The sequence below is a fragment of the Microtus ochrogaster genome, chromosome 2 (assembly GCF_000317375.1).
Source record: "Microtus ochrogaster isolate Prairie Vole_2 chromosome 2, MicOch1.0, whole genome shotgun sequence".
Taxonomy (NCBI): Eukaryota; Metazoa; Chordata; class Mammalia; order Rodentia; family Cricetidae; genus Microtus; species Microtus ochrogaster.
The window spans coordinates 55,437,862-55,464,324 of record NC_022010.1 but is presented as its reverse complement, the minus strand read 5'-3'; the positions used below and the strand labels follow the sequence as shown (position 1 = coordinate 55,464,324).

At 40.8% G+C, this 26,463-nt stretch overlaps 2 protein-coding genes across 4 annotated transcripts in view; one reads left to right on the top strand and one right to left on the bottom strand.

Moving 5' to 3' along the window:
• The first annotated feature begins 2,850 nt into the window (after nucleotides 1–2,850).
• Gtpbp8 (GTP binding protein 8 (putative)) lies at nucleotides 2,851–14,636 on the top strand. 2 transcript variants are annotated; one of them, XM_005345017.3, is made up of 6 exons: nucleotides 2,851–3,206; nucleotides 3,713–3,811; nucleotides 6,074–6,204; nucleotides 7,528–7,627; nucleotides 9,946–10,064; nucleotides 13,537–14,636. In XM_005345017.3, the coding sequence occupies exons 1-6, from the start codon at nucleotides 2,868–2,870 to the stop codon at nucleotides 13,604–13,606; spliced, it is 858 nt and encodes a 285-aa protein (XP_005345074.1). In that variant the 5' UTR covers nucleotides 2,851–2,867; the 3' UTR covers nucleotides 13,607–14,636. The 2 variants fall into 2 exon arrangements, with proteins under 2 accessions (XP_005345074.1, XP_026641871.1); XM_026786070.1 differs by lacking the exon at nucleotides 9,946–10,064 and having other exon boundaries at nucleotides 13,537–14,024.
• Nucleotides 14,637–14,757: 121 nt separating this feature from the next.
• The window catches only part of Nepro (nucleolus and neural progenitor protein), a 13,777-nt gene continuing 2,071 nt past the window's right edge, over nucleotides 14,758–26,463 (bottom strand). For both annotated transcript variants that reach the window (XM_005345019.3, XM_026786063.1), the window contains exons 2-9: nucleotides 25,387–25,541; nucleotides 24,111–24,190; nucleotides 23,692–23,823; nucleotides 23,205–23,282; nucleotides 21,350–21,714; nucleotides 21,012–21,073; nucleotides 18,183–18,442; nucleotides 14,758–16,674 (exon numbers count right to left, since the gene is read on the bottom strand). In XM_005345019.3, coding sequence (XP_005345076.1) covers nucleotides 16,209–16,674; nucleotides 18,183–18,442; nucleotides 21,012–21,073; nucleotides 21,350–21,714; nucleotides 23,205–23,282; nucleotides 23,692–23,823; nucleotides 24,111–24,190; nucleotides 25,387–25,541 — 1,598 coding nt within the window. In that variant the 3' untranslated portion in view covers nucleotides 14,758–16,208. The remainder of the gene's footprint in view (nucleotides 16,675–18,182; nucleotides 18,443–21,011; nucleotides 21,074–21,349; nucleotides 21,715–23,204; nucleotides 23,283–23,691; nucleotides 23,824–24,110; nucleotides 24,191–25,386; nucleotides 25,542–26,463) is intronic.

The window sequence follows — 26,463 nt, the reverse complement described above, 5'->3', positions numbered from 1 at the left end:
ACAAATAAATATTTTTAAAAAATAAAATTTAAACTTAAATAATTCATTCCAATAGTAGCTCTTACAATTCAGGCAATTTGTGCAACACAGTTTCTCCATGTCACACTCTATGTAATGCACCTTCTTTCCCCCACTTTGGCCTTCCCAATGCAAGCACTCAATTTTAATATGACCAGGCCTTTGCCATAATTGATCTCTGATACTCACATCAATTCATTTTATGGAAAAAATTAAATAATGTTTTTGAGACAAATTCTTTGTAGTCTAGGCTGGCCTCAAATTTGGTATATAACTGAAAGGGGCATTTAACTTCTGGTCCTCCTTCCTCTACCTCCCAAGTGCTAGCATAAGATGTACCACCATGCATGGTATTTTGCTGCTGTTAGGGAGAGAAAAGTAAAGGTAAAAAAGAACCTTTTGTAAAAACCAACACTGAGTACTAATCCATTACCTTTCCATATCTAAAAGCGAGTTTTTCCAGCATCCCTACTCTTATCTCCATCCAGACAGTCTAAGTGTGGTGTTTCTAAACTAGAATAGGAATTGACCTGTGTGAGTTTTGCACTTGCTGACTCTCTGACGTCCATGATTCTGTCTACTTGTCTAGGCCTACAAATGCTTAACTTCTTCTCGGATTAGATGGAATCCCTACTTCATACCTACTGGATCAACAAAACTCATGATCGTTTGGAAGCAAAAAGCTGTTCAGCTCAGAGACGGACAACAATGGAAAAACAACTGTGCTGATCTGTAAGAATGGTGAGATCTCTCCGCTGATCTGCCAGCCTTCTTCCTGTCCTTACCAGCTGAGCCTAGCAGAGCAGACTACAGCATTTCAGTCACATGAACGTTAGTGAAAAATCTTAGCTCTAAATCTGGATGTGGCGGTACATCATCAGAAGGCAGAGACAGAAGGACCATCAATCTGAGGCCAGTCTGACCTATGTAACAGACTCTGTCTCAAAAGCAACCCCCCCCGGCAAAAATAAATAAAATAAAAATGACTCAAGGATTATGTGTAAAGTCTGCAGTACCTGTCTATATCATATTAATTTTTTAAGTGTTAACTCGGTGGCTAATTACCTCTTCAGTCCTCAAAATCAAAACCACTTCTTCAGAAGGATGGCCACGAACACTCCAGATGGTAAAGAAGTAAACCCTGTAATAACAATCTGGAAGGAAACATTCCAGGCAGGGATGTACAGAAAGGTGGGGCTCCCTATGCTTCTTAAGTTACTGGGAGAACTTTGACTTTTCTTTGAGACAGGAACTTGCTGGAGATTTTCGCTTTCACTTTGACAGCATCTTCTTTGCTGTTATATGTCGGGGATGCACCTAATGGAGTAAAAAGCAATGGTAGACAACCAGTTTCTGAAAGGTATAGCCGTTATCTAGGTGAGAGGTAATGGGAACTGGAAACATGATACTAATAGTGGATCTGCCTAAAGACTCAAATTCAGGATATGTCAAAGATTAATTCAATCAGCAAGACTGCTGCTGTATTAAGTGTGGGATATAAGGAAAGAAATCAAGACTTTCCCTCAAGAAGTCTGGCTGGATCAATTGAAGGGATGCTGTTGTCATTTACTGTGATAGGAATGAATGCAAAGCCAACAGAACAAGGGAGAAGAGAATACTAGGAATTCCATTTTGGACATTGAATGTTGTGCATAGATCATGTGTTTTTCTAAACTATATTGTTTTACCTCACTGGGGCTAAATTCCTGACTCCTAATATATCTCTATAGACTAATATCTACTTCATGTGGGCAAAACACCAGAAACCAAGATATTGCCAACAAACAGGTTCCGAGTATTACTGGGGGCTATTACAAGATCCCATTTACCAGATGTGATCTCCTATACTGATTTTGGCTTTTTTTTTCTTCCTGAACTTACACGATTCTCTGTATTCTTTAAGACTCCCATGGCAACTCTAATGGGGTTAGTTCCCTTAAATCCAATTGTAATTTTCCACCCTCTCACTACTAGATCTAACTGCTATAAGCATGTCTCATCTTTGATCTTCTGTGTACACTGGGAAGAGTTTAATCACATAGGACCAGAGAAAACAGCATATACTGACTCTAATTCATCTCCTTAAAGTTTATGTTTCTGGTATATACAGATGCTTTTAAAAATAATGGAGAGACAGAGGGGGAAATGATGATTAAATGTTTGTGCTGGTTTGAATGAGAACAGGCTCATATGTCTGAATACTTGGTTCCCCAGTTTGAGGAACTGTTTGGAAAGGATTAGAAGGTGTGGCCTTGTTTTAAAAGGCCTCCGGTCATTCCCAGTTCCCTCTGTTTCCCGTTTACGGATCTGGACGAGAAATCTCAGCTGCAGCTCCAAAGGCATGTTTGTCGAAGGGTTAGTCCCTCCTCTGAAAACGAGGTGCTATTCCAACCACATTTCTCACCAGCTCATTTAATTTTGCAAACGTGCTTTTCTCAGTGATGTGAACTGATGATTAAATGTTAATTATCGGTAAGACGACCGAAAACAGATGACAAAAGGGGCATGGAACCCCACTAGAGCTTCGCTGTATGACTCCTTCCCTTGAGACTCAAAAGACCACAAAGACGAGGTAAGTTTTTCGCCTCTGGAAACCGCTGAAGACTTTCCCACAGAACACACCAATCCGATGCACAGGTGGGAAGGCCAAGGTGTTAAAGAAAGTCGGCGGGCTTTCCCCTGCCGGTCCCGGACATCCTCTCAGTCTTTGGCTGCGAAAAGCTTGAGCAAGCAAGAAGGCCCTGAAAACTACAAGTCCCAGCAGGCGCCGCGGCAGTGAGACTCACTAGCGCTGTTCAGACCCTATGAATGAATGAATGAAATTGTCGCGAGGATTCTGGGAGAGAAACATGGCGGCTGCTGGGCTGTGGCGTAGGACGGGAAGGCTCCTTGAGATGGCGCCAGCCCGAGGGGGTTGGCCCCGGCTTTACAGCACGTCCCCTGCCTTCGCTGACGTGCTAAGGCTTCCGCAGAAACAGCTAACGAAAATTGTATACCCGCTGCGAGAACTGGCGCAGTACCTTGTCACGGACACCGGGCCAGGCCTCTTAGAACAGAGACTCTTCGACCCCAGCCTGGAGGACATCGCTAGGGCGGAGAGCGTTTTCGAGGCCACAGCCCGGAACCGCGTCGAATACCTCAGCTCCGCCGTCCGCCTAGACCACGCCCCGAGCCTGCAGCAGCCGGAGGTGAGAGAGCTGGAGCTGGCCAGTGTTCACGTCTTGTCACCCAACGTGAGAGACCGTAATAATCAGAGAAACGGGAAACTCGGTATGGATGCACCACCTCTGTGTGCAGTGCCCGTTGAGGACCGCAGTGAGCCGCACGGAATGTGGGTGCTGGGAATCGAACCCCGGTCCTCTGGAACAGCAGCCAGTGTTTTGTTGTTTTTTTGTTTTGTTTTGTTTTGTTTTGTTTTTTAATTTCATTATGTGTGTTTTGCATGCATGCATGTCTGTGCACCACATGCATGTCTGTTGCCCTCAGAAGCCAGAAGAGGGCATCAGATCCTCCTGGAACTGGAGTTTCTGGTATTGTGAGCAGCCATGTGAGCTGAGAATTGAACCTGAGTCCCCTAGCAGCAAATGCATTTAACTACTGAGCCATCTCTCCAACCCCGCAAATAGAACATTTACAAATAAACCACTCTTAAGATCTCTAAGCTCTCCCTTCTCCTTTCTGCCCGTCATACTAGGTGTGTTTCATAGGCCGAAGCAATGTTGGAAAATCCTCCTTGATAAAGGCCTTGTTTTCGCTGGCCCCTGATGTAGAAGTCAGAGTCTCAAAAAAACCGGTATGCTGGATATCTCTTGAATTTACTAAAATGAAACCTAAATATTGGAAGGTAAAGAGATCATAATTGCTAAATTCCTAGAGAAGAGATTTCTTTTAAACAAGTCATAAGGTAAGACATGCTTTTAGTGCCTGTGTATTTCCTCAAGAAAAGGAAGTATAACTGAACTGACCGTAGAGCTCTTGCCAATATCTTGAGGAAGGCATCCGGTGTCTAAATCTTCTCCACTTGCCCAATTAAGTATTGTATTGCTCTTTTCCGTTTTCATACATAACAGTGAGTATCCAGTTCTACACTGGTTATAGGAAAAGGGGGTTTCAAGTTGTCTTATCTTCTACAATCCTTTATACCTTCTCTATTCATACACTCTCATACATTCTTGCATATTGTTTGGTTGGCAGCATCACCTCAGCTCCCTGGCACCCCTTTATACAAAGAGTCTGGGATATTAAGTTGGGGGCTTCACTCTCAGCCCCCTAACATCCATTTTTGGAACGCTGAGCAGAAAACTCCATTCCAAGCTCCCTCCTCTGGGAGTTGCCTCAGTCCAAACTTCACCTCCGAGAAAGCCTGCCCAATGGTGACCCCTCCCCAGGGAAGGTCAAGACCACTCCCACAGGCTATTTAAACTGCCCCCCATCCCCCGAGAATGAACACGTGCTCTCCCCTTTTCCCTCCCTGGTGGTCTTTCTGGTTCCCCTCCCCCCGTGTTTTCGGGGGCCATCCAGGAGCACTGGCGCCCATTAAACCTGGGTAACTTTTAGTTTGGTCTGAGTTGGAATGATTGGGATTGTTTGTCGGCGGAGAGGTTTGTTGGCTGGAAAATACTTGACACATATATACGAGTCGTGCTTGTTCTTTTACCCAGGGCCACCCTATGCTTGTTGTCGCAGATGCCCTGCTCTACTGGCATTCTGTCATTTTCCCTTCCTTCTACCTCCTTCTCAATTCTGCAGACTCAGCTGGGACCTAAAATAGCCTTTTCTGTTCCCCTCGCGTTGGTGTCTGTATGACCCCTCAGTTTTACCAGCTGTAATGCTCACTGTTCCCTTTTCGTTAAGTTTAAGCCCTTTCATGATTCATTCCTCTTCTTCTTCACCAAATAAGCCACCAAGCTATGACTTTTAGATGTGATGAAGTCCATTCCTGCATGAGAGGACAATGGATAAGGGTGATTCTTTTCGTTCTCTAATACACAATTCTGAAAACACTTTCTAACAGATGGACGAGTAAGTTAACCAGGAACATAATCATCATTCATTAAAAAAAAAACTCTCCTTGGTCTAAATTGTTTGTCTTTCCATTTCTGATTCCTGTTTCATGATCACAAAAGCATAAGGAGCCATATTTTATCTTTGCATGAATTTTAATCGGACGTTATTTTATAATTATGGTGTTGCACAGTCTTTTTAAAAAAATCTCTATGAGGACACTAAAACCCACATCCAAATCATCTTGGCTTAGGAAAACACTAGTCTGCAGGTAAGAAACATCAGACTTTAGATATAAGAATCTGTGTGATGGGACAAACGTTTGATCAATCCCCTAATTCATGCTTTTCTGTGTATATTGTTCACCAGAGAACTGACTAATGGCAGACATACAGGTTAAATCTGGATGACATAAATAGACAGCAAAATAGGAAAGATTCTGAAATATATTATCTATTTTTTATGGGAAATGTAAAGTTTTTTTTAAAATATTTATTTGTTTATTATTATGTATACAATGTTCTGTCTGTGTGTATGCCTGCAGGCCAGAAGAGGGCACCAAACCTCATTACAGATGGTTGTGAGCCACCATGTGGTTGCTGGGAATTGAACTCAGGACCTTTGGAAGAGCAGGCAATGCTCTCAACCGCTGAGCCATCTCTCCAGCCCCGAAATGTAAAGTTTTTAAGCCAAACATTTTATTTAAAAACAAATTGAAGAGTTGTGATCCAGCCACAGAGCAAGCACAATGTGACTGCCAAATAAGGTACTGAGCCATGTGGCTAACACAGACAAGAATAATGGGCTAATATAGGTTATTAAAAGTTAATAAGAAGCCTCAGCTAATGGGCCAGTCAATATAAAAAAAAAAACAAATTGAAGAGATTTAATTATGATCTAATTATTGGTGACCACTAATCACTTCTCCCTTTGCTCAGAATATATACTTCAATTTTTAATTAATATTTGTTGAATGAATAGAATACATTTCTAGTTATGAAATAAAGGAAATATCTTAAGCCAGCTTTTTTTTTTTCATTTACTTTATCAGGGGCACACAAAGAAAATGAATTTTTTCAAAGTTGGAAAATACTTTACATTGGTGGACATGCCAGGGTATGGCTATAGAGCCCCAGAAGACTTTGTTGACATGGTAGAGGCCTATCTAAAAGAACGAAAGAAGTAAGAAAATTTCTTTCTTACAGTAGTTACACATTTCATACAAAGCATGTTTTTAAATGCAGGGTATTCTACACATGACAACTACATAGCAAGTGACTAATTTGTAGGTGCTTTAATCCTCGTATTACTCTACAATACAATATTGAGGAGCAGGGTGTACACTGCCTGTTAGCTTCTGCCTAGAGCTCAGGAGAATCTTAACTTCCTTTATTTTCTCAGCTTGAAACTATAAAGAATATTCAACAGTTAGTTCATTTTTTAAAAAAGCAAAACTCAAGCCGGGCGGTGATGGCGCACGCCTTTAATCCCAGCACTCGGGAGGCAGAGGCAGGTGGATCTCTGTGAGTTCGAGACCAGCCTGGTCTACAGAGCTAGTTCCAGGACAGGCTCCAAAGCCACAGAGAAACCCTGAAACCCTGTCTCGAGAAAAAAAAAAAAAAAAAGCAAAACTCTCAGCTGACTAATTTTGAAAATGAAAATCATTAGCTAATTAATTTAAATAAAATTCAGTAAACTCTGTCTTAAAGTAGCTCAATCACAAACTCTGAAAATGTTTACTTTTTGATCTCCATAAGTAATCAAGCAGTAAGGTGTTTGAAGAACCACACAATCTAGAGGAAAATAATGTTAGGCTTCTGATCACAACACACACACACACACATATTCATTTATAGTAGGCAGTGGTGGTGTGAGCCTTTAATCCCCGCTGAGACAGAGGCAGGCAGATCTGAGTTTGAGGCTATCCTGGTCTACAAAGAAAGTTCCAGGATAGCCAGGGCTATACAATGAAAGCCTGTCTTGAAAAACAAACAAACAAAAAGAAAGAAAAGTATTTATTTATGGAAAAAAATAAATAAAAGGGCTGGGTATGTAGCTCAGTAATAGAGTACTTGCTTAATTTACTAAAGGCTCTGTATTTGATCTCAGCATCACAAATGAAATGTGTGTGTATACACATATATATGGAAATTTGTTTCCTGTAGCTTTACATATAAAGGCTAAATTAAAAGTAAAAGTAAAATAAATTTTAATGAAAATTGGAAAATTAAAGTAACATTAAAAATTATAACAAATTTGATTTTTGTCTCTTTTTTCCACTAGACTTTTAAAGTCTTACAGGAGGGGGCTCATTTATCTTTCTGCCAAGACTCAGTCAGCTTGATATGTTCTTATTGAGATAAATTGATATTTAACAAATTTAGGTATTGAAAGTACAGTAAACTGCATTGAGTTCTGTTGGACTGCAGGATGAAGTTCCTAGGATGAGAGAGACATGAATGGGTATGTCTTATATTGCAGTTGATTTTCTTTCTATTCTTACAGCTTGAAGAGAACATTTTTGTTAGTGGATAGTGTTATTGGAATTACAAAGGTAGACAATATTGCCATAGAGATGTGTGAAGAATTTGCATTGCCTTATGTGGTAAGTATTTCCTTAAAATTATGGTGCAATTAGAAATCGTATTCGGGATGCATGTGAATATGCGCATATACTTGTTAGTAGTGAGCAGATGTTTCCTCAGAAGATAGAGTGGCTGGGAAGATGGGTCCACGGGTAAGAATGCTTGCTACACAGAATGGACACATAAGGTCTAGTCCTTAGCACCCACCTGAGAAACTGTGGTCACATACATGCCATAACCCTAGTGCTCTAGAAGTTGGAGACCAGAGGATCACATGATTGCTGGCTACCAACCCAGCTCCAGATCCAGTGAAAGGCCCTGACGCAAAGGAGACAGGCAAGAGTGATGAAATAGACACAGGTCCTTCTCTGGCCTTTGCATGCAGACATGTGCACATGTACACACACACACATACAAAAAAAAACCTTATACACACAACATATGTATATATCACATATACACAAAAAAATTGAAAGTGCATTTAAGTTCTGTAATACTTTCTTACCTTTTCCTTTCAGTTTTAAGTTTTTAAATTTATGTAGGGAGGAGGGGGAGAGAGAGAGAACACATGTATGTACACACATACACATGCCTATATCACCTGTATGCGGATACCTATGAAATCCAAAAGAGAGCAACACATTTCTCCAAAGCTGGAGACACAAGAGGTTGCCAGCTATCCACTGGGAGTGCTAGAAACTGAACTCAGGTCCTCTGAAAGAACAGCGTGTGCTTTTAACATATTGGACTTATACACGCTTTTAAATTTACAGTCAGAGTTTCTTAAACTGTTCACTTAGTGTTCTGAAATGTTTTTTATTCCCAAGATGTTTTTTATGGAAGTACAATCGTTTGTCCAAAACATGTTACTAACTCTTGAACAGGAGCTCATGGTATAGTACTTACAAAGGTCTAACTAAGACTGTAGCAGAAACTTAGACGATTGCAGCACACACAAATAGAATTTTTATATTCTTAAAAAGATTTATTTTCTAGGATGGAGAGATGGCTTAGCAGTTGGGAGCACTGCTGATCTTCCAAGGTACCCACTTCTCAGCACCCACTTGACAGCTCATAACTATCTAACTCCAATTCCAGGGGATCTGACACCCTCACACAGACACATGCAGCCAAAACACCAGTGCATGAAATACATAAAATTGAAGATTTATTTTAGGAATATCTCACTAGGTTTTTTTTTTTACTAGCATAAAATTGACCTACACTAAAATGCAGATAAACTTTATATTACTTCCAGATTTATATTACTTCCAGATTTTTAAAATTCCTTTTTAAGAAAAGTAAATAACTCAATGATTATAATTTACTTTTCAGAAACCACTAAAGTGAAGCAGTGGATTTATTCATGTGAATAAAGCCATGCAACTCGGCAGTCACTCTTTCTGTGTATTCTTGGAATACAAAAGTTCTTGGGATTTGCAGAAGTCCTATGAAGTATTAGGGCCACTCTTATAATGCATCAAGGAACTGGTATAAAAATGACAGAATATTATCAAACTAGCTAGGAAGTAATTCCTGATTTAGTATCATAGGTACCACTCTGTGCAATCACATACTGAAGAGAGTATTATTTCTTCTTTGGAAAAGGAGTTAAGATTAGTAATAATCGGGGGGAAAGAACAAAAAGATGACTTTAAATTTTAGCCAGGGAGAGTTATAGTTCAGTGAGATCACTTGCCTGGCATAGGTTAGCTTCAAGAAGTGTGTGTCTGAGTGTTTGATATTCCCTGGGAAAACCTGATAGATTGAAATTTCACCTTTTCCTTGATTTGTAATCACCCATACTTTGACCTCTCTACTATTTGTAGTTTAATAAGTAACATTCTGGATTCACCAAGAGTACAACTATAGTAGATATAGCCAACAAAGAACACAATTTCTAATTTTTCCTATGAAGTATTACATGTAAAACCAAACTTTTTGGTTCCAAAATTGTTACATATTGGCATCTTTATGTGGCTCAATCAAGTTACAGTCATTTAACTATCTTAGACTATAAAATACATTGTAATCACATTAAACAGCCGATGTCAGTTATAAGTGTGGCTCTGGTTCTCTGATCCTTAAATAAAGTCCAAGGCATTATGGTCATGTCTAGTAAAGCATTAGGTAGCAGACACACAGTGCACACTATATATGACATTTAACTCATCATCAGAGCAAATTATTTATGGCTTGTTTTTATTGTATAGATGAAAAGTAGGTAGAGATTGAGAAATTTACATGAACCAACTCAACCTAAGTACTAAAAAATTATAGTTAAAATGTGTAAAAGCTATATTGATAAATTTTATTTCTAATACTTATTTTCCTATAGATGGTATTAACAAAAATTGACAAATCTTCCAAAGGCTATCTTTTAAAACAAGTGCTTCAGATACAGAAGTTTGTTAACACACAAACACAAGGCTGCTTTCCTCAGTTGTTTCCTATAAGGTAAGAGTCAGATTCTCTAATAATGTTGTGAACTAAAAGCTTTTACCAGGCGGATCTCTGAATTGGAGGCCAGCCTGGTCTACACAGCGAGTTCCAGGACAGCCAGGACTGTTACTCAGAGAAACCATGTCTCAACCCCACCTCCCCCACCCCCAAAATAAAAAACCTTTACTACGAAGTCAGTGTCCTTGATCAAGGTGCCTCTAGGAAACTGTTAGCTGTAGTTTTCAGTACTGTCTGTTAGTGTTTGATTCTCCTTTTTTTCATGCTGACTCTTCCTTACAGATACTTCATTCTCATTCTGCTTCACCTAGTTCAACCCTAGACCATGACAGAAATGAAACCTTTCCTTTTCAAACCAGCTTTTTTTTTTCAAAGATTTATTATGTTCTGTCTACATATATCCCTGCACACCAGAAGAGGGCACCAGATCTCATTACAGATGGCTGTGAGCCACCATGTGGTTGCTGGGAATTGAACTCAGGACCTCTGGAAGAGAGGGCAGTGCTCTTAACCTCTGAGCCACCTCTCCAGCCCCTCAAACCAGTTTTTACTTATTTATTTATCTATCTATGGGGTGAGGGCACATGCATGCTGTGGTGTGCCTGTGGTGTCCGTTCTTCCCTGCCTGCCCCCTGTGGATCTGCCATTTGAACTCAAGTCATCAGGCTGTCAACACTTCCACCTGATGAGCCGTCTCTCCAGTGCCGTCTCTTTCATTTCAATGAACACTGTTTATCTTAGAGTAAAAAACTCATTGGGGCTGCAGTAGATCAGTTTGCCTGAAAATGGACAGGAACATTTTTCTTCCAGGAAGACTATGTAGACCTGAGTTCAAGACCACCTTGGACTACATAGTAGGACCCACTCCCTCAGAAAATAATTAAAAATTTTAATATAAAATAGGTCTATATAAAGAAAAATGTTTCAAGTTTGAATTAAACTAAACAGATGAAATAGGTATTTATCTGAGCTGGTAAATTTTGGGGCACTATGATGTGGTTTCATGAAAAACTTCTGTTTTTAACTTGTACTGTGTATCTTGGGTACAGTAAGTAATGTGTACTGAGGCAGCTGGAGTATCAGTCTCTGGTTTTCTTGCCCTGACTTGTTTGTGGAAGGCACCAGGGATAGTTTGTGAGAAAATTAAAAACCAAAACCATATAGCAGTTAGATGTAGGTGTAACTCTCCCCTTAGCCGTTTGAGACCTATCAGTCTAAATCACACTGAAACTGCCGTTATGAATGTGCCTTTCCGGATCCCCCTCTGTATTCCTACGAAATGCTCTCTGCATTCACCTACATTCAGATCTGACCTGTTTCTTTATCCTCCAAGTGCAGTGGAAATCCTGGAGGTGGAGTAAACTAATTCCTCCAGAGCCCTCAGCATTGTCATAGAAAACTGCCATTTATTTTAACAGTTTAGTAAAAAATAAAGCAGGTTAAAAAGCACACAAAGTTAAACTAGCAACATTTTCAACTTTTTTCATGTTGAAAAAATGTAAATTTTAGTTACTATAAGCTGTTTGTTTTAACAGCATGATGTTACTAGGGAAAATTAACAATTTTGGGAGCTACATCAATGGAATTATTGAGCTCCGAAAATAATTTTCGGACTGATGAGGCAGTAGCCCCATACTGCTATATATACTATATGCCAAAGCAGTCCTGTCAGATGTGGCTAAACACTAACGAAAGCTATGGGAAGACAGATAATGGGGGAGGGGTGCTGCACATACACACGCTGCTTGATCGTCATACTGAGCATGCCTGTTCCACAGAGAAGGCTGCAGTGAGAAATGGAGTTACAGAGAGGTATCTGCTGAAGGAGCATGCGCCTTAGAGACAGCTAGCCTTGGGTTTGTGTGACATATGTGGGTCTCTGGTAACCAGAGAGGCTACTGGTTTTATGAGTCCATTTTCTCAGGAGCATGTAATGTGAGTGATAGACACTTCACATAATTTCCTTTCTTGCCAGTCGTTAAGTGGCAGGGTTAGGCTTAAGAGCCATATTATTGGATTCATGGCGTTTTTTAAAGGAGTTTGCTTTTTTTTAGACATGACGGATTTCTCTGCTGCATGACCCTGTTGAGTGGGATTATTACTGCCACTCATATTTACCACATGGGACCTGTAGAAAGTCACCTAGCACTCCTAATCTGTGAATTGAGATATGGAAGCCTCTTGTCCTGAAAGAAACTCGGCATTCACCGTAACACAGGAATCATTCATAGGAATATACTCCTAGCTCTCCAATCCTGGTAGACTTGTGGTGCTTGCCCACCTGCTTACTAGAGCTCCAGGCATATTTCGGATGGAGTAAATTAGTACTGTAAATGAGTCAGGTTTTCTTTCTTTTCTTCCTCTATTAGGACAGTGGTTCTCAACCTTCCTAATGCTGCAGCCCTTCGATAGTTTCTTGTTGTGGTGACCCCAACCAGAAAACCATTTTCATTGCTACTTCATAACTGTAATTTTGCTATTGTTGTGAATTATAATGTAAATATTTTTGGAGACAGAGGTTTGCCAAAGAGGTCGAGACCCACAAGTTGAGAACTATCTTAGGAGAAAGGTAAAGACACTTCTTCTGGAAAGGTTTGGCTTTGAACCTATCAACAAAACTTAAGTGATAATTTTTATGCATGAACTCTGGCCCAACACAATAGAAAAGTATAGATGTGAGGTGTCCATATAGATTAATACTACAGGTGGCATATTTTATAAACGATATGGGGAAAATAGGTGAATGGGTCCAGTCTAACTGCTTCTGTATTTTTGTGTAGTAGAATTCCCAGCATCTGAGAACTGACTCTGGGGACAGAACTGTGAGCTAACAGAAACACTGCATGTGAGTGCAGAGTGCCTGTCAGTGTGTGAACCATCAAATTGTATCTCCCTCTAAATTACATGATTAGTTCAGTTGTAAAAGCCATCACAAGGCTGTTTTAGGCACAGGAGTCCAGAAAATCCAAAACACTGTAGGTACTAACAGAACTGGCAGCCCTACAGGAGATAGCAGCTTTATAAAACCAGAGGATCTTCAGGCCTGAGACCACAGCTGTCCACTTCTGCGTGGGTGGAGACAGACACAAAAGTCAGTGTGTGGTGATGATTACTTTTTATCTTAAATATACTTCAAGGTGTTTGCATTTCCATCACAGAAAGACTAAATTCTGTCAAGACTTACTCAGGAGAACAGAAAGTAAAATGGAAGGTGTGACAAAATGTTTAGACTCCTGAAAGAGATGGAGCAGATGTTGTGGCTCCTCAGAAGAGTTGTGTGAATCTATTTCAGACACTGTAGAATACTGTGTGAAACTAACAAAAGAGAAGGAAGATGGGGCAGACTAAAAGGCATTGCCCTCCTACATGGCATTATAAGACTTTGTTTAAAAACAAGTTTGTATAACATGAATTCAGTTCTGTTACCTCTGAGCAAGGGGGGAAATTAAGCTTTCTTTTCTTTTCACAGTGCAGTGACCTATTCTGGAGTGCATCTGTTGAAATGCTTTATAGCAGACATAACAGGAAATCTCAAGTAAATGCTCCCAGGCTTGATGAAGGTTCAACGTTCTTTGTGTCAACTGGAGTTAAACACCTAGAAGAATTCCAGTATTAAATACTGTGCATCTCAACCTGCTGGAGAATCAGTTCAACTTTAAAACCTGCATCATCCTGAGCAAAAACGAATTTGTTGGGGGTGAGGGTTATAATTAAATCATGTTGTTCATTAGGACAGATGCTAGCTGTCTTCTATTTTAACAAACTGACAAGTCCAAGAGCATATAGCAATATATGAAGTGAGACTGTTGCTACTATGTAGAGAGGTTTGTTATATTATTCTTTGTCTTATAAAAGAAATGTCTACTATCTTTAATGCTGTGAATTTGAACTAGGTAAGGTGGGGTGCCTTTCTGTAAAGTGCCTAGGTAAGTAGAAAAGTAAATGGCTGTATGTATGCTTATAATTCTTTTAGTCATTATTTGAATATAAAAAAACTGTCAAAATTTGTCCAGCCATGGAAAAACCAGTCATGTGGGAGTAGAATCATTCACTACTCTTTGGGCAAACACAGGATTGATAATCAGAATCCAGGGTTCAGATTCCTATTGTCTGTTATTACTTGCTCCTTGGGGAAGTCACCTGATGTCCCCTCACCTTGTTGATAGCTGTCAGCACCTTAGCTATGAAGGTTAACAAGTTATATTGATGGCGGTTGTATATTTGCAAGCCATAATCAACCAAAGCACACAGCAAACCTCATAGGCATTTATCACGAAAACATCCCACCTTGAAGGAAGTAGCAGAGATCACAGGACCTAGTTTTAAGTGAATTCGCAAGTCAGTGGGATGGTTTAGAATCACTGCACCACAGATTTAAAACGGGCAGGCTGGCTTTGAGCTGCAGCTTACCGGAGCGAAATTTTTATAAAGACATCAACTCTTCATGAAGTGTCTTAGTATTCCAAAGTGAGACTGCTGCCAGAGGGTATAGCTGTGGTAAAGCCGTACAACTTTGTAGCTTTTAAAAACTCAGTAAGAGCCGGGCGGTGGTGGCGCACGCCTTTAATCCCAGCACTCGGGAGGCAGAGGCAGGTGGATCTCTGTGAATTCGAGACCAGGCTACAGAGCTAGTTCCAGGACAGGCTCCAAAGCCGCAGAGAAACCCTGTCTCGAAAAAAAAAAAAAAAAAAAAAAAAAAAAAAAAACTCAATAGGAAAAATTTCAGCTGTTTTATAATTGATAAAGTTAGTCTATTTTATCCTAACTAGCAGTATTTGAAGCCAAAAATAATTTTTTTTTAAATTTTTTTCACAAAGCAAACAGGTGTTAAAAGAATTACATTCAAAGGCATCCTTCTGCCAGGAGCAGGGCTCTGTCAAAGCTGTAGCATTCTTGTGAGGTGATGAAGGGAACAGGAGTGCTGAGGAAGGAAAGCTTGCCCCGCATGCCTGGCCACCACAGACACTGGTACTTGGTATGGAAGGACGTTGTGAGCAGCCTCGAGACATGGATTTCTGGTTCAAGAGGATGTAGTTCAGTGGTAAAGCCATGGCCTAGCAGATATGAGGCACTACGTTCCATTCCCACCAAAACAAACAAAACCTTGGGCTTTCTTTGACCAGAGGATGAAGCAGGTATATTCATCTTCCTAGTTGCACGTACCCAAGTGCCAAGCAGTTCCTGTAGCTTGTCTAAACCCAGAGGTTCATACACTCATACACACACACAAAGCTACATACTTAAGTTACCCTTTCTGGCCTGGAGGAGTTGAAGGCCAGCAGATTTCCCATGACCATCATGTCCGGGAGCAGTTGTACTGATATGTACAAAGTCAGGTGATAGCACTGATACCAGGTTGCAAATTTCTGATGGGCCTTATTCCTGGCATACACTCACCTACATTTTTGCATCCCTTAGAAACAAAAAAAAATTCCAAAAGCCTTGTAACATATCCTCTTAAGAGTTACAGTGACAAAATGAAGATTAAATAATAGTTTTTCCATTTGAGTAATGGCAAATATTTTGATAATTCATTTTAGTAACAGCATATACTGCATATACACATTGTTATTCAAGAGAAGAACCTGGGCAGTTGAGATGGTCCAGTGGGTAGACACACGTGCTGCTAAGCCTGACACTGAATTCAACCCTGGGACCTGCAGATCAACTCCCACCAGTGATCCTCTGATATCCACACACATGTACACACACACACACACACACTGTAAAGACTTTTTAAAAGGAATGGGGCCAGTGAGGCCAAGTGAACCTTTATGGTGCTTCCTTACTACTCTCCAACCTTGTTTCCTGTTTACCCTCAGATACAAAAGATTTTGTGAACCTTACCTCTCTAGTAAATCATAAGCATCTAATTTTCAGACACCTACTTGCTTCAGTCAAGAAGGTGTATTATTCAGGGACAGACTATTATGGACTTTTCATCATATTTCACACCCTGTAGAGTCAATGCCAAGTAAACACTGATTAGCTGACACAGAGCTACTGTAACTTTATTGGACTGGCAGGCATGCGCTCCTGTGGAATGCTGCACAGAAGCTCCTGGCCCAAGCAGTGTTCCACTTAAAACAGCAGAACACCAAACCAGCTTGTCAACTGCTCAGAAGTTTGATATATGCACATCTAAACTCCCATCAAAGCAAAAATATCATCAATGTCATCTGCCTCTTTAGCAGTTTCTCGCATACTGTATGTGTGTGTTTGTCTCTCTGTCCACAGACCGGTTTCATTTCCACTGCCTGCTGTGACATTCCCATGGATCCCCATCTCCTTTGTTTTTAGAACGGGCTTTGAAAGTCTTCTCAAGACCTCCTTTTTGTTAGGACAGACATCTGTCCTCTGAACTGTCCCACCTGAACGGCTCCTCTTAGCATTGGTGTCCCTAGTGCTCTTTAGAGTCCCTTCAGGGACCTTCTGAGTTTCCTTTAAAAGACTTGACTGCAACTTTCTCTGCGGTTTCCTTTGTCTCGATAAAACTTTATGCTTTGATCTTCTTTGTCTAGGAGGACACTTTGAAGTGCTGGTAATGGAGCCTCGAAGAAGGCACTTACAAAGAGATGTTTTCATGCACTGTAGCTTCTTTGGCAAACTAAAGGACAGAAGAGAAAAATCTCAACTTATTATGATGCTAAAAAGCTCTCAAGCACCAATTTCCAACACAAAAGTACACAATTTGTTATAAGTCCTATGCCTGTATGCACATATAACCTCAAACACACAAAATAAGGAAATGGGAGTTCCAACCTAAGAGCATGTTTTTCAGAGCCTGATTCCCTCTCAGGATGCAGGCAAATATGCCTCCATTTTGCCCTCAAAGTAACTCCTATAACTACCCAGCAAGGTCACAGATGGTGAGACACCTCCATGCTTGAGAGCCATGGCCTTTCCCTCATGCTGATAAATCTGTTCCCAAGGTAAACATGTGGAAATTGTAAAATATCACAAATAGAAATCTCTGCAGTATGTCATAATCCATTTCTAGCTAAGTTCATGTTGTAGCAGGAAATGAAGAGAGGAAAGGTTGGGGGGCTTCTGGTGAAGACAGCATGACAGCTGTGAGACACCCTAAGTGTGAGTTGCACTGTACCCCCTTCACGTCTGCAGCAGAACTCAGCTGATGAGTCCAGGCGTTTGCTTCACTACCTGATGGCTGATTCTGGCCTTGGTAAACCGCCTCACTGTTAGTGAAGGTTAACAGAGCCCATGTGCCTTACCCAAATCCCTTCATTCTCATCATTTGAGGAAATTCTGTGTAATGAGCAATTCGGGACTCATTTCCCAGCCATGACTATAAGCCGTGACTTTTCCTGTGTAAAAGGTGGGTGCATCTCTCAGTTGAAACAAAAACAAGAATCAGAGAAACTGAATTGAGTTCTAGATCTCCAGTTCCAATTCCTTGAGCAGTACCATCTCTTTATGAATAAAATGGGATAATGCCTATCTCCAGAGTGCTGTGGACATTAAATGTTTTACAAATTGTACTACAGAAAAAAATGATGTATTTAATGAAACAGCAATAGGACAATATGATTTCTATATTTTGAAAAGTAGAGACTAACAGTTTTACCAATAAAACCGAGTTTGTTACCCCTCTTGCTAACTGTTCATTGTTAACTGTTTTCCTTACTATTCTAAACTGTTCTTCAAGTGTAAGAACCATGATAAATTTAATGCATCAATATGTAAGCACCCAGCTGCTATAAACATCAAATCTGACCCTAATCCCTGCGGCCTGTGGGCCTCATAGGCAGAAGCACTCAGTTCCCTGATGTCCTCATCCAGCTGTGCTGATGCTGTCTACTGAAGGGCTACCTCCCACTGGACATGAGCTCCTAAGACTGTTGCCTTTGGCTTTAAAGGCCACAGGTAATCTTAATGCTTTCTGACATGAAGCAGTGGGAATGATGAGGTACAGACTAGTGAGTCCAGTGAACACTTACTTTCTCCCTCCTGACACAACTGCCCAGATGCCAAGAGCAGCACAGGCAACTGTGCTTTGAGTAGGTCTTACTTTAGCATTCCGAGGGCTGCTAGACATCCCGTTTTAAAAGTACACTTTCTTACCAAAAAGAGAAAGGAATTTTCTAGCATAATCACCTATAGCCTTGAGCTTCCACGTGTCTCAGCCTGTTGCTCTTCAGAAGCTTGCTGCCCAGATAGGCAGCCTGAGCTTTGAGCTTTCTGCTCCGGCACCACACGACTGCAGTTTGGATTTCTTCAGAAAGCTGGGCGAAAGTCTTGGTCACACGAATTCTTTGCACAATACTGTTAGCCCAGGGAGCTCTTCTCGGTTTCTGAGAGGACAGTTTGCTTGTCTTAAATTTGGATTGAGAGCACTTAAACTCAGGGCTGGTTTCCTGAAACATAAAAAGGTGAGAAAGATGAACTAAAAATGGTACTGACTTGAAAGTAAAGAACAAAAGTTTTGGGAAGCTGATTTGTTTTTTAAAAAAATCCCAATAATTACTTTTTTTTCTTCTGTTTTTTTTTTTTTTTTTTTTTTTTTTTTAATTTGGCAAGGAAAGAAACTCTAAATGCATTGACCTGTTCTTTTTACCCATTCTCCTAACAACACTACTTTCTACCTTTTTACCAAGGCAGGTCCTATCTGACTTTTAATTAAATGTAGAGAGAAAACCCAAAATAAAGCTGGGTAGTGGTAGTGCAGAGGCAGAGGAAGAGGCAGGCGGATCTCTGTGAGTTTGAGGCCAGCCTGGTATACAGAGCGAGTTCCAGGACAGCCAGGACTACATAAGAGAAACCCTGTCTTTCGAGAAAAAAAAAAAACAAAAGTAAAAAGAAAACCCAAGATACTCTCATATACATGTAACATGCACAGTGAAACTGATTAAACAGTAGTCAAAGCTAATGATGAGGGGAACATTTATTGGTTTGGGAGGTTTTATGTTTTGGCTTTATTTCTTATACTGAAGACTGAACACAAGACCTTGTGCATACCTGGCAAGTAGCCTGTATCTCCAGTCCTTTTAATTTTTTCACTCTGACATGGCTTCAACAAGTTACCCAGGCTGATTTGAACTCACTCTAGTTCACAGAGGCTTCATACTTGCCATCCTCCTTCCTCGGCCTCCCAGGTGTGAGGGAAAACAGACCTGTGCCAGCAGGACTGACTTGGACTACACTTGTTTTCACTTGTTTCTATTCCCCCAGGACCAATCTTCAAGACAGGTCATAAACATTACTGAAAACACGGCTGGGGGGCCCAGCAAGCGCCCAGCATGGTAGACCTGTCTGTCAGTGAGTGCACAGGTAAATGATTTAAGAGTGCAGCCCTCCTAAGTCTGCACCATTTTTAACACAGCATCTTTATTCCTTCAGTCTCTTCTATAGCAAGTCAAGTTTGGATTTACTAGCTTTTTCTACTTTAGGAAAATTATATACCACCACCAAGTCTACCTATCTTCCAACCAAAGCTAACTTTCTTTTTAAATTTGTGGTGCTGCACACCTTTAATCCCAGCACTCAAGAAGCAGAGGCAGGCAGGTCTCTATGAGGTCAGGCCAGTCTGCAAAGTCAGACCCTGTCAAATAAATAATAAATCCCCACACTCAACAGGAGCCTAAATAATTATAAAATTAAAGACCCTTGAGTACTGTTTTGTGATCAACAATTTGCTCTAAAAACAAGCTGAGCTATGGATGCCAATTACAATATTCTGCGATTCTTCTTGAATAAGGGGAATGCTAACCAACCAGATCACCTGTAAGCTGGCTCTCAGGCTGCAGAAGTGGGAAGGCTCACAGACACCACAGTTCTTAAGACCAAAATTCAGACATTCTCCCTGAGACTGCTGCACTATGCAGTCACGTGGCCTGCGTTCAAACCTGATCCCTGTCACTTCACTATGTGGCCTGAATAACTTTTGAAACTTTCTATGCCTCAGTGTCCTCCTCTGAAATATGAAAGCAGTAATGGAAGCGCCTACCTCATTCAGCTCTTCTGAGGATAATGGGAGCTGATACACATAAAGATTTAAGATAGTGTCAAGCGCTAGAAGATCTATCATACTTTCTCCTTCTGAGCTCATGAATCGGGTAAGATAAAAATGCAAGCTGCCACCTGTGTTAAAAAGTGCAATAAAGAACTATGGGTGCGAGGCTGGAGAGATGGCTCATCGGTTAGGGGCACTGGCTGCTCTTTGAGAGGTCCTGAGTTCAACATGGCTCACAACCATCTATAGTGGGATCTGATGCACTCTTTTGTAATAAAGTTGTACATGCAGACAGAGCAGTCATATACATAAATAAATAAATCTTTAAAAGAAAATAAACATAGGTTCTTAGAAATGATTAAGAGTTCTTAAATAAAATGGAGGAACTAACTCAAAAAGGAAACCAGACCCAGGGTAAAAGTCAAGCAGCTGCTCAGTGAAGGGTGACACTGACGCACTTATCAGACAATTTTCCAACACTAATAAAAGCTATCAAGTTAAAGCTCGAACCCCCAAAGATGGCTGGTACCTTATGACAGATGAGGAGGAAGACAAGATGATGCTCCCCACACTCGAGAGTCCACGTAACATTATACGAGTACTGAAGCTAGCCCAGTTAGGAGCGTGGAGAGGAGAGGGGAGGTATGCGAGGTCAGCGAACTTAGAGATCACATAGCTAATATGGAGTGCGGTCAAGGTTCCAGCAACTTAAACTGCTCACCATCTGTACTTCAGATGGACCATATGGTTACTCTAAAATTCTAGAGAAATGCCTACTAAAGCCCTTCTGAACACATCTACTAGCTGGAGTAACCAGGTCCATCAAAAATCCTGTCCTTTTCATTCAGAAGCTCATACTGAGAACTAAGAGCACAACCAAGCTTACTAGAGAAAAGCCCAGCTCCCTCTTTAGTGAGTAGATTCCTGTAAACTTGGCAGAAATGAAAAGCTGTGTTAGGGTAAACCAGACAGACCTGAGCAGCCTTGTTTCGCAGCCTCGTGCAGAAAGCCCGCACGTCAAATCCTGATGGTTTTTCTATGGAATTAAAAAAAGGAAAAGAAAAATTCAGTCACATGACTTTCACATTGCCAACAAATTCTTAACTTCATGACATTTCCTGCCAAGTTACTGCAAAGAAACAAAGAGATAAAACAAAGGCCCAAGAAGGACCTAGAAGCAAAGCTTTGAAATGGGTAACATTCTCACCTCCCTAAATATAACCAGTGACTCAGGAAGTGAGATCCTGAATTTCTTTCTATATAATATGTGACTGCATCTGTAAAAGAGCATGTGCTTATCCAAGCAACTCACCGTGTTTGGTCCTTTTAGTCATTCTCACTGGCTGTCCCAGGTCCACACCACTCTGCAGACTGCTCTTCATTGGTTCAGATGATTTGGAAATTTTATCTAGAGTGTCTTCATTGCTCTTTGGTAGCTGTTCTTTCACTAAAAACAGTTTATTTAGCAACTTAGTTACTCCTTTAGTGGCAAAAGCTGCAGGAGTTTTTTCCTTAAAGAGTTCAATGTAAGGTGACCCTAGAAAGTCTGTAACATCGGAGGGAAAGGAAAAATCTTTGAAGTAAGGCATGGGCTGAATCCTGGAGACCTCCTGAAGCAATCTGAGCAGCGGCTCATATAAGGAAATCAGCCTCCTTAGAAGTTCCTTATGAAGAACCCTAGAAAGACAGAAGCTCATGAATTAGCTAGTAATATCGTCTGCAGATATGCAGAAAACACACGATTCAAAACTGAAAATAAAGAGTTATCAAGCTCTGCCACTACAGATTAAACAAAACCAAACAAAATGCCTATGGTGTGTATTTGAAAACTGCCATTTTAGTCCACCCCAAACGCAAAAATCCAAGAATTAAATGCTACATGAAAAGAACTTCCTAGAGACCTGTTAAAGTGTGCACATAAAAATCCTATGGGTATTTGATCGAGATGAGATTTCAGGGGCATTTCAAGTTCCTCACTTTTGTGGTTTGGGATTTCTAAGCATAAACCATTATTTTAATCAGTAAAATGTAAAACCCTTTTCACTTCAGAAAACAATGCAAGTTAAACATTTCAAAATAATATGATTAGCAAGCCCAGCTTGGTGGTACACACCCACAACACTTGGGAAGCTAAGGTAAGAGAATCATGAATTCAGAGCTACCCTGGGCTACAGAGTAAGAACCTCTCTTAATTTTTTAATTAACAAAGTAACATTAGTAATTCAAATGCTATTACTTCTGATTAAAAGTAAGCAGAATAAAAAGATGATTGAAAAAAGAAATGAGATATCTGGACTAAGACATCAAAGCAAGGTTTATGATCGAAGATAGAAAAAATCTTCTGGAAGTTTGTTTTCATTGTTGTTTTGATAGTTTTGCTATGTTCAAGTAATAGCTAATGATACAACTCTTTATCCATCAAACTTTTTTATGCTGCACAAATGCACAGAAGCAAATGTCTGGTGGGGGCTGGAAAGATTACTCAGCAGTTAGTCACGAGCACTGGCTCCTGAGTTCAATTCCCAGCAATCACATGGCAGCTCACAAGCATCTATAGTAGGATCTGATACCCTCTTCTCGTATAAAGGCATACATTTAGAAGAGCACTTATATATATAACACAAATAAACAAACCTTTTTTTAAAAAAGCTCTTAGAGAAAGGAAAATGCCTATTTTTAGTGGGTGAGTATTACTAGTGTTATTTCTATCAACCAAATACACGTCAGAAGCAGTGTGTGCTGGCAGCAGGAAAGTCCAGAGCATACTAGGGAGGCCAAATTCTATTTCTAATTGCTATTAAAATTAGAAAACAATTGTCAAAAAGAATCAAGATATGACCACCCCAGGAACAGCAGCTTCTTCAAAAGCCTACTACAAAGTCACTTCTGCCACCATTATTATCATTACCATCATCATCATCTTCATTAAGTCCTAGGTCCTAGGAGTTTACTTTCTGAGCTACTCGGTGTCAGGCTGGTCATGTGGTTTCAGAGGTCCACTCCTCCAGCATAGCTACCAGCACTCAGCTTACAATCTGCACGGGAAGACAGGGAAGCCCGTCTGTCTTCCTTCAGATCCCAGGGACAACAGCGAAACATAACTGTGTGGACACTAATAAGAAAAAGCCCAGGCAGAGATGAACACAAACCTAGAAATGTGAACATACCATAACCTGCTCACCAGCCCGATCATCACAAGGTTCAGAATAATGAATTCCTGCAGTCCTAAGTGCTTCACAGTCAACCTGAGAATCAGTTTAAGTTGGAAAAAAAACAAAAAAAAAAACAAAGGAAGATTTGTGAGTTAAATTATGAAAAAAATACACTGGCAGTAAAGAAGACCTTAAAGGTATCAATGCCCTAGCATGGAAATAAAGGCATACATAGTACACTAAAAACACAGCAGTGTCCATTCTGCTCGAGCTCCTAGGACTACAATGAGTGTCTGCGGGTAAGAATTTCTAACAGCCATGCTCTTAGAACGCATGCTAGGTAGAGATATGGAGCCTCTGGCACCAGCCACACCAACTTTTTGCTGGAAGAGGAGCCAAAAGAACTCTCACAGGTTACCCCACCTTATAGCACAGCTTTCGAAGGGAAGCTAAACAGACCCAAATAGCCCCACTGCTATGGTGTTCCCGTAACCATGGATACCGGAATGCCTTGCAGCAGCAGTCCAACAAGCGCAGTAACAACTTGCAGCCTCCCAAAACCTTCATCAGCACCACCTCCACTACCGGCTGGCTGGGGACGACACAGTTTTTGGTGGCTCCAGACTGCGTTTCACTTGACATAAACAGAAAAGGACATGAGTTTCACTTTTAAACACAACATCTCTACAGCAGTATTCAAGTGAAGACTTGCTTTACGCTCAGCCTGAAGTGGCTATGCCACAAGCAACCCACTCATCTTTCACTGTAACCCACTGTGAGCCACATTTCAGGGTCCCACCAGTCCCTCCCGTCAATCAACAGGTGCCCCTATTAAAACACAACATCTTGGCATAGTTGATTGTATCTCAACACCAAGCACGGAGTAGCAAAGGCATCCTGAGAGAGCAATAGGCCACCTACTTGGCAGACAACAACTGAGACAGGTCTTCAATTGAGCCCTCCAGGTGCATGGTTTTCAAACGCTTTAAGCACTGCTCTACCTGAGGGAGGAATCAGCTTACATTAGCATGTGTGTAATACATCAGTGTCACAGACATGACCAAGGGCGCGGGGAGAGCAAACGCTCACAGTATGGAAACACACCACAGAAGACCTTCTCATTTAAGGATGAGGAAACCCAAATCCCAAAGCAATTGCTTCTGCTTATGAATATGAACTTTAACCAACCCAACAAATTTCTCAATTTAAGAAATTACTATGTGCCAAATACCCGATGCTATGAAGGGACCAAAACGAACAGAAGTCCAATATTACAACTTGTTGAGGGAGTGTATTTACAGCAGAGAACCTAGTAAAACAAGATAGCAAATTCTCTACTCAGTTTCAACAGTCTGTAAACACCAGAAATGTAGAAAATTGACTCAGTCATATAACAACTCCATACTGAAGACCTAACTACACGCAAGGTATGTTAGGAGATAACACTGTATATGATACATGCGAGTTTTGAAAGCTTTGTGAGAAAAATAAATAAATACTGGAAAGCCGTCTCTGGCCTGCAGTGGGCAGCACGCTGAGCTTTGAAAGGTACCTGCGGAATTAGTAAACAGGGTCTGTGAACGGCACATACAGAGCCCGGCTTCAGCAGCTCTGCCATGGAGTCAAGAAGCTGAAGGTCACAATACTTTCTTAATTTCCAAAACTTTCAGGAAACCACTTTACACCACAATTTGCCATAAACCCACTCACACACACCGACAGAATGCTCATATTATGACCCCACAAGAAGCAAACCACAACACTAAACCACAACTGTTTTCATTTTTAAGATTTTTGGGTTTAAATTAGTTTACTTTTGAACCAGTCCAAGACACTGTTAAAGGCTGCACATAGTGAAAATTAAATTGGAAAGAATTGAAATAAACTTCCTGTTTGAGTTTTTTGTTTTGTTTTGTGTTTGGGGGTTTTTGTTGTTGCTGTTTTGTTTTCTTTCTTTTAGACGGGGTCTTTCTCCACAGCCCTGGCTCTCCTGGAACTCACTACATAGACCAGGCAGGCTTCAAACTAATAGAGATCCACCAGTCTCTGTCTCCCAAGTGCTGAGATTAAAGCTGAACACCAGTTTTGAATGCACTTCTTGATCATAAATTACCTTTTGAAACTATTTTGGAAAAATAAAAGGTCAAAATATCCAACGTGTAATTGTCTTATATACTTACGCATCAATTCCCCTCACCTGTCGGAGAGCCAAATGCGGCTTGTGGCGGCTCAGTCTGTTATGATTGCTGTAGAGCACGGAGCACAACACATCGACTTCCACATCTAAAGTCTGGCTCTTCAGTGACTTTGTGACGAGATGGCATCCTTTAAGGACAGCTGCAGTGCAAAGGTCTAAAGAAACAGTTCAAACAAGACTCGGTATGCATTTCTACATCTACTGCACCATAGGAGAAATACGCTGGAAAAAACACTCCGCCTTGTTTGTCTTAAAGAAATCAGCACACAAATCAGCCCCGACTATAAAGGTATAAAGGAGTCTAAGAATGTAAGAAATAGAGTGGTGTCGGGTGATCAATAAGAGAACGTATTTTACACATGAATGTGTGTGTGTGTCATTACGTCCCTTTTTGATTGTGAGCGCTATGACCACAGTCATCATATGTGATGACCACTTATACCCCAAACACAAAAGCTGGGCACATGCTGCATCTGCCTCGAAACCCTCACTCTGCTCTGCAGGTAAGCAAGACAGAGTGAATAAAGTCACAGCCTTCAAAGCCAAAGGAACTGTATCTGGAGACCACTTTGTGATGAGAATATATAACACACTCAGCCCTCTACCAATGCGTGCCCTGTGTGCATTCAGCCAACCTCCCACTGAATATAGTACCCCCCAAATTCCATCTGTAATGTATTTCAATAGCAGTCACACTGTACACAATATCGTAAGTCACCTAGAGATAGATGAATGGATACGGAAAGATGTATGTGGGTCATACTGCAAAATACTGCCTACCATGTTAGAAGATTTGAGCATTTGCACATTTTTATATAGGATTCCTGGAACCAATCCCCCAAGGATAGCAATGGGAAACTACATTCAGAAAAAAGAAACCACCAGGGTCACTTGAAGTTGGATTGTATAACTGAAGGGGTGTGCCCATTTGTCCTAATCTTAACAGGAGCAGCTGTGAAGCAGGTGTAATGTGCCACCTGGTGGCCCGAAAAGGAAACACAAAGATTCTTTTTTTTTTTAATATTTATTTATTATGTATACAAATGTTCTGTCTGTGTGTATGCCTGCAGGCCAGAA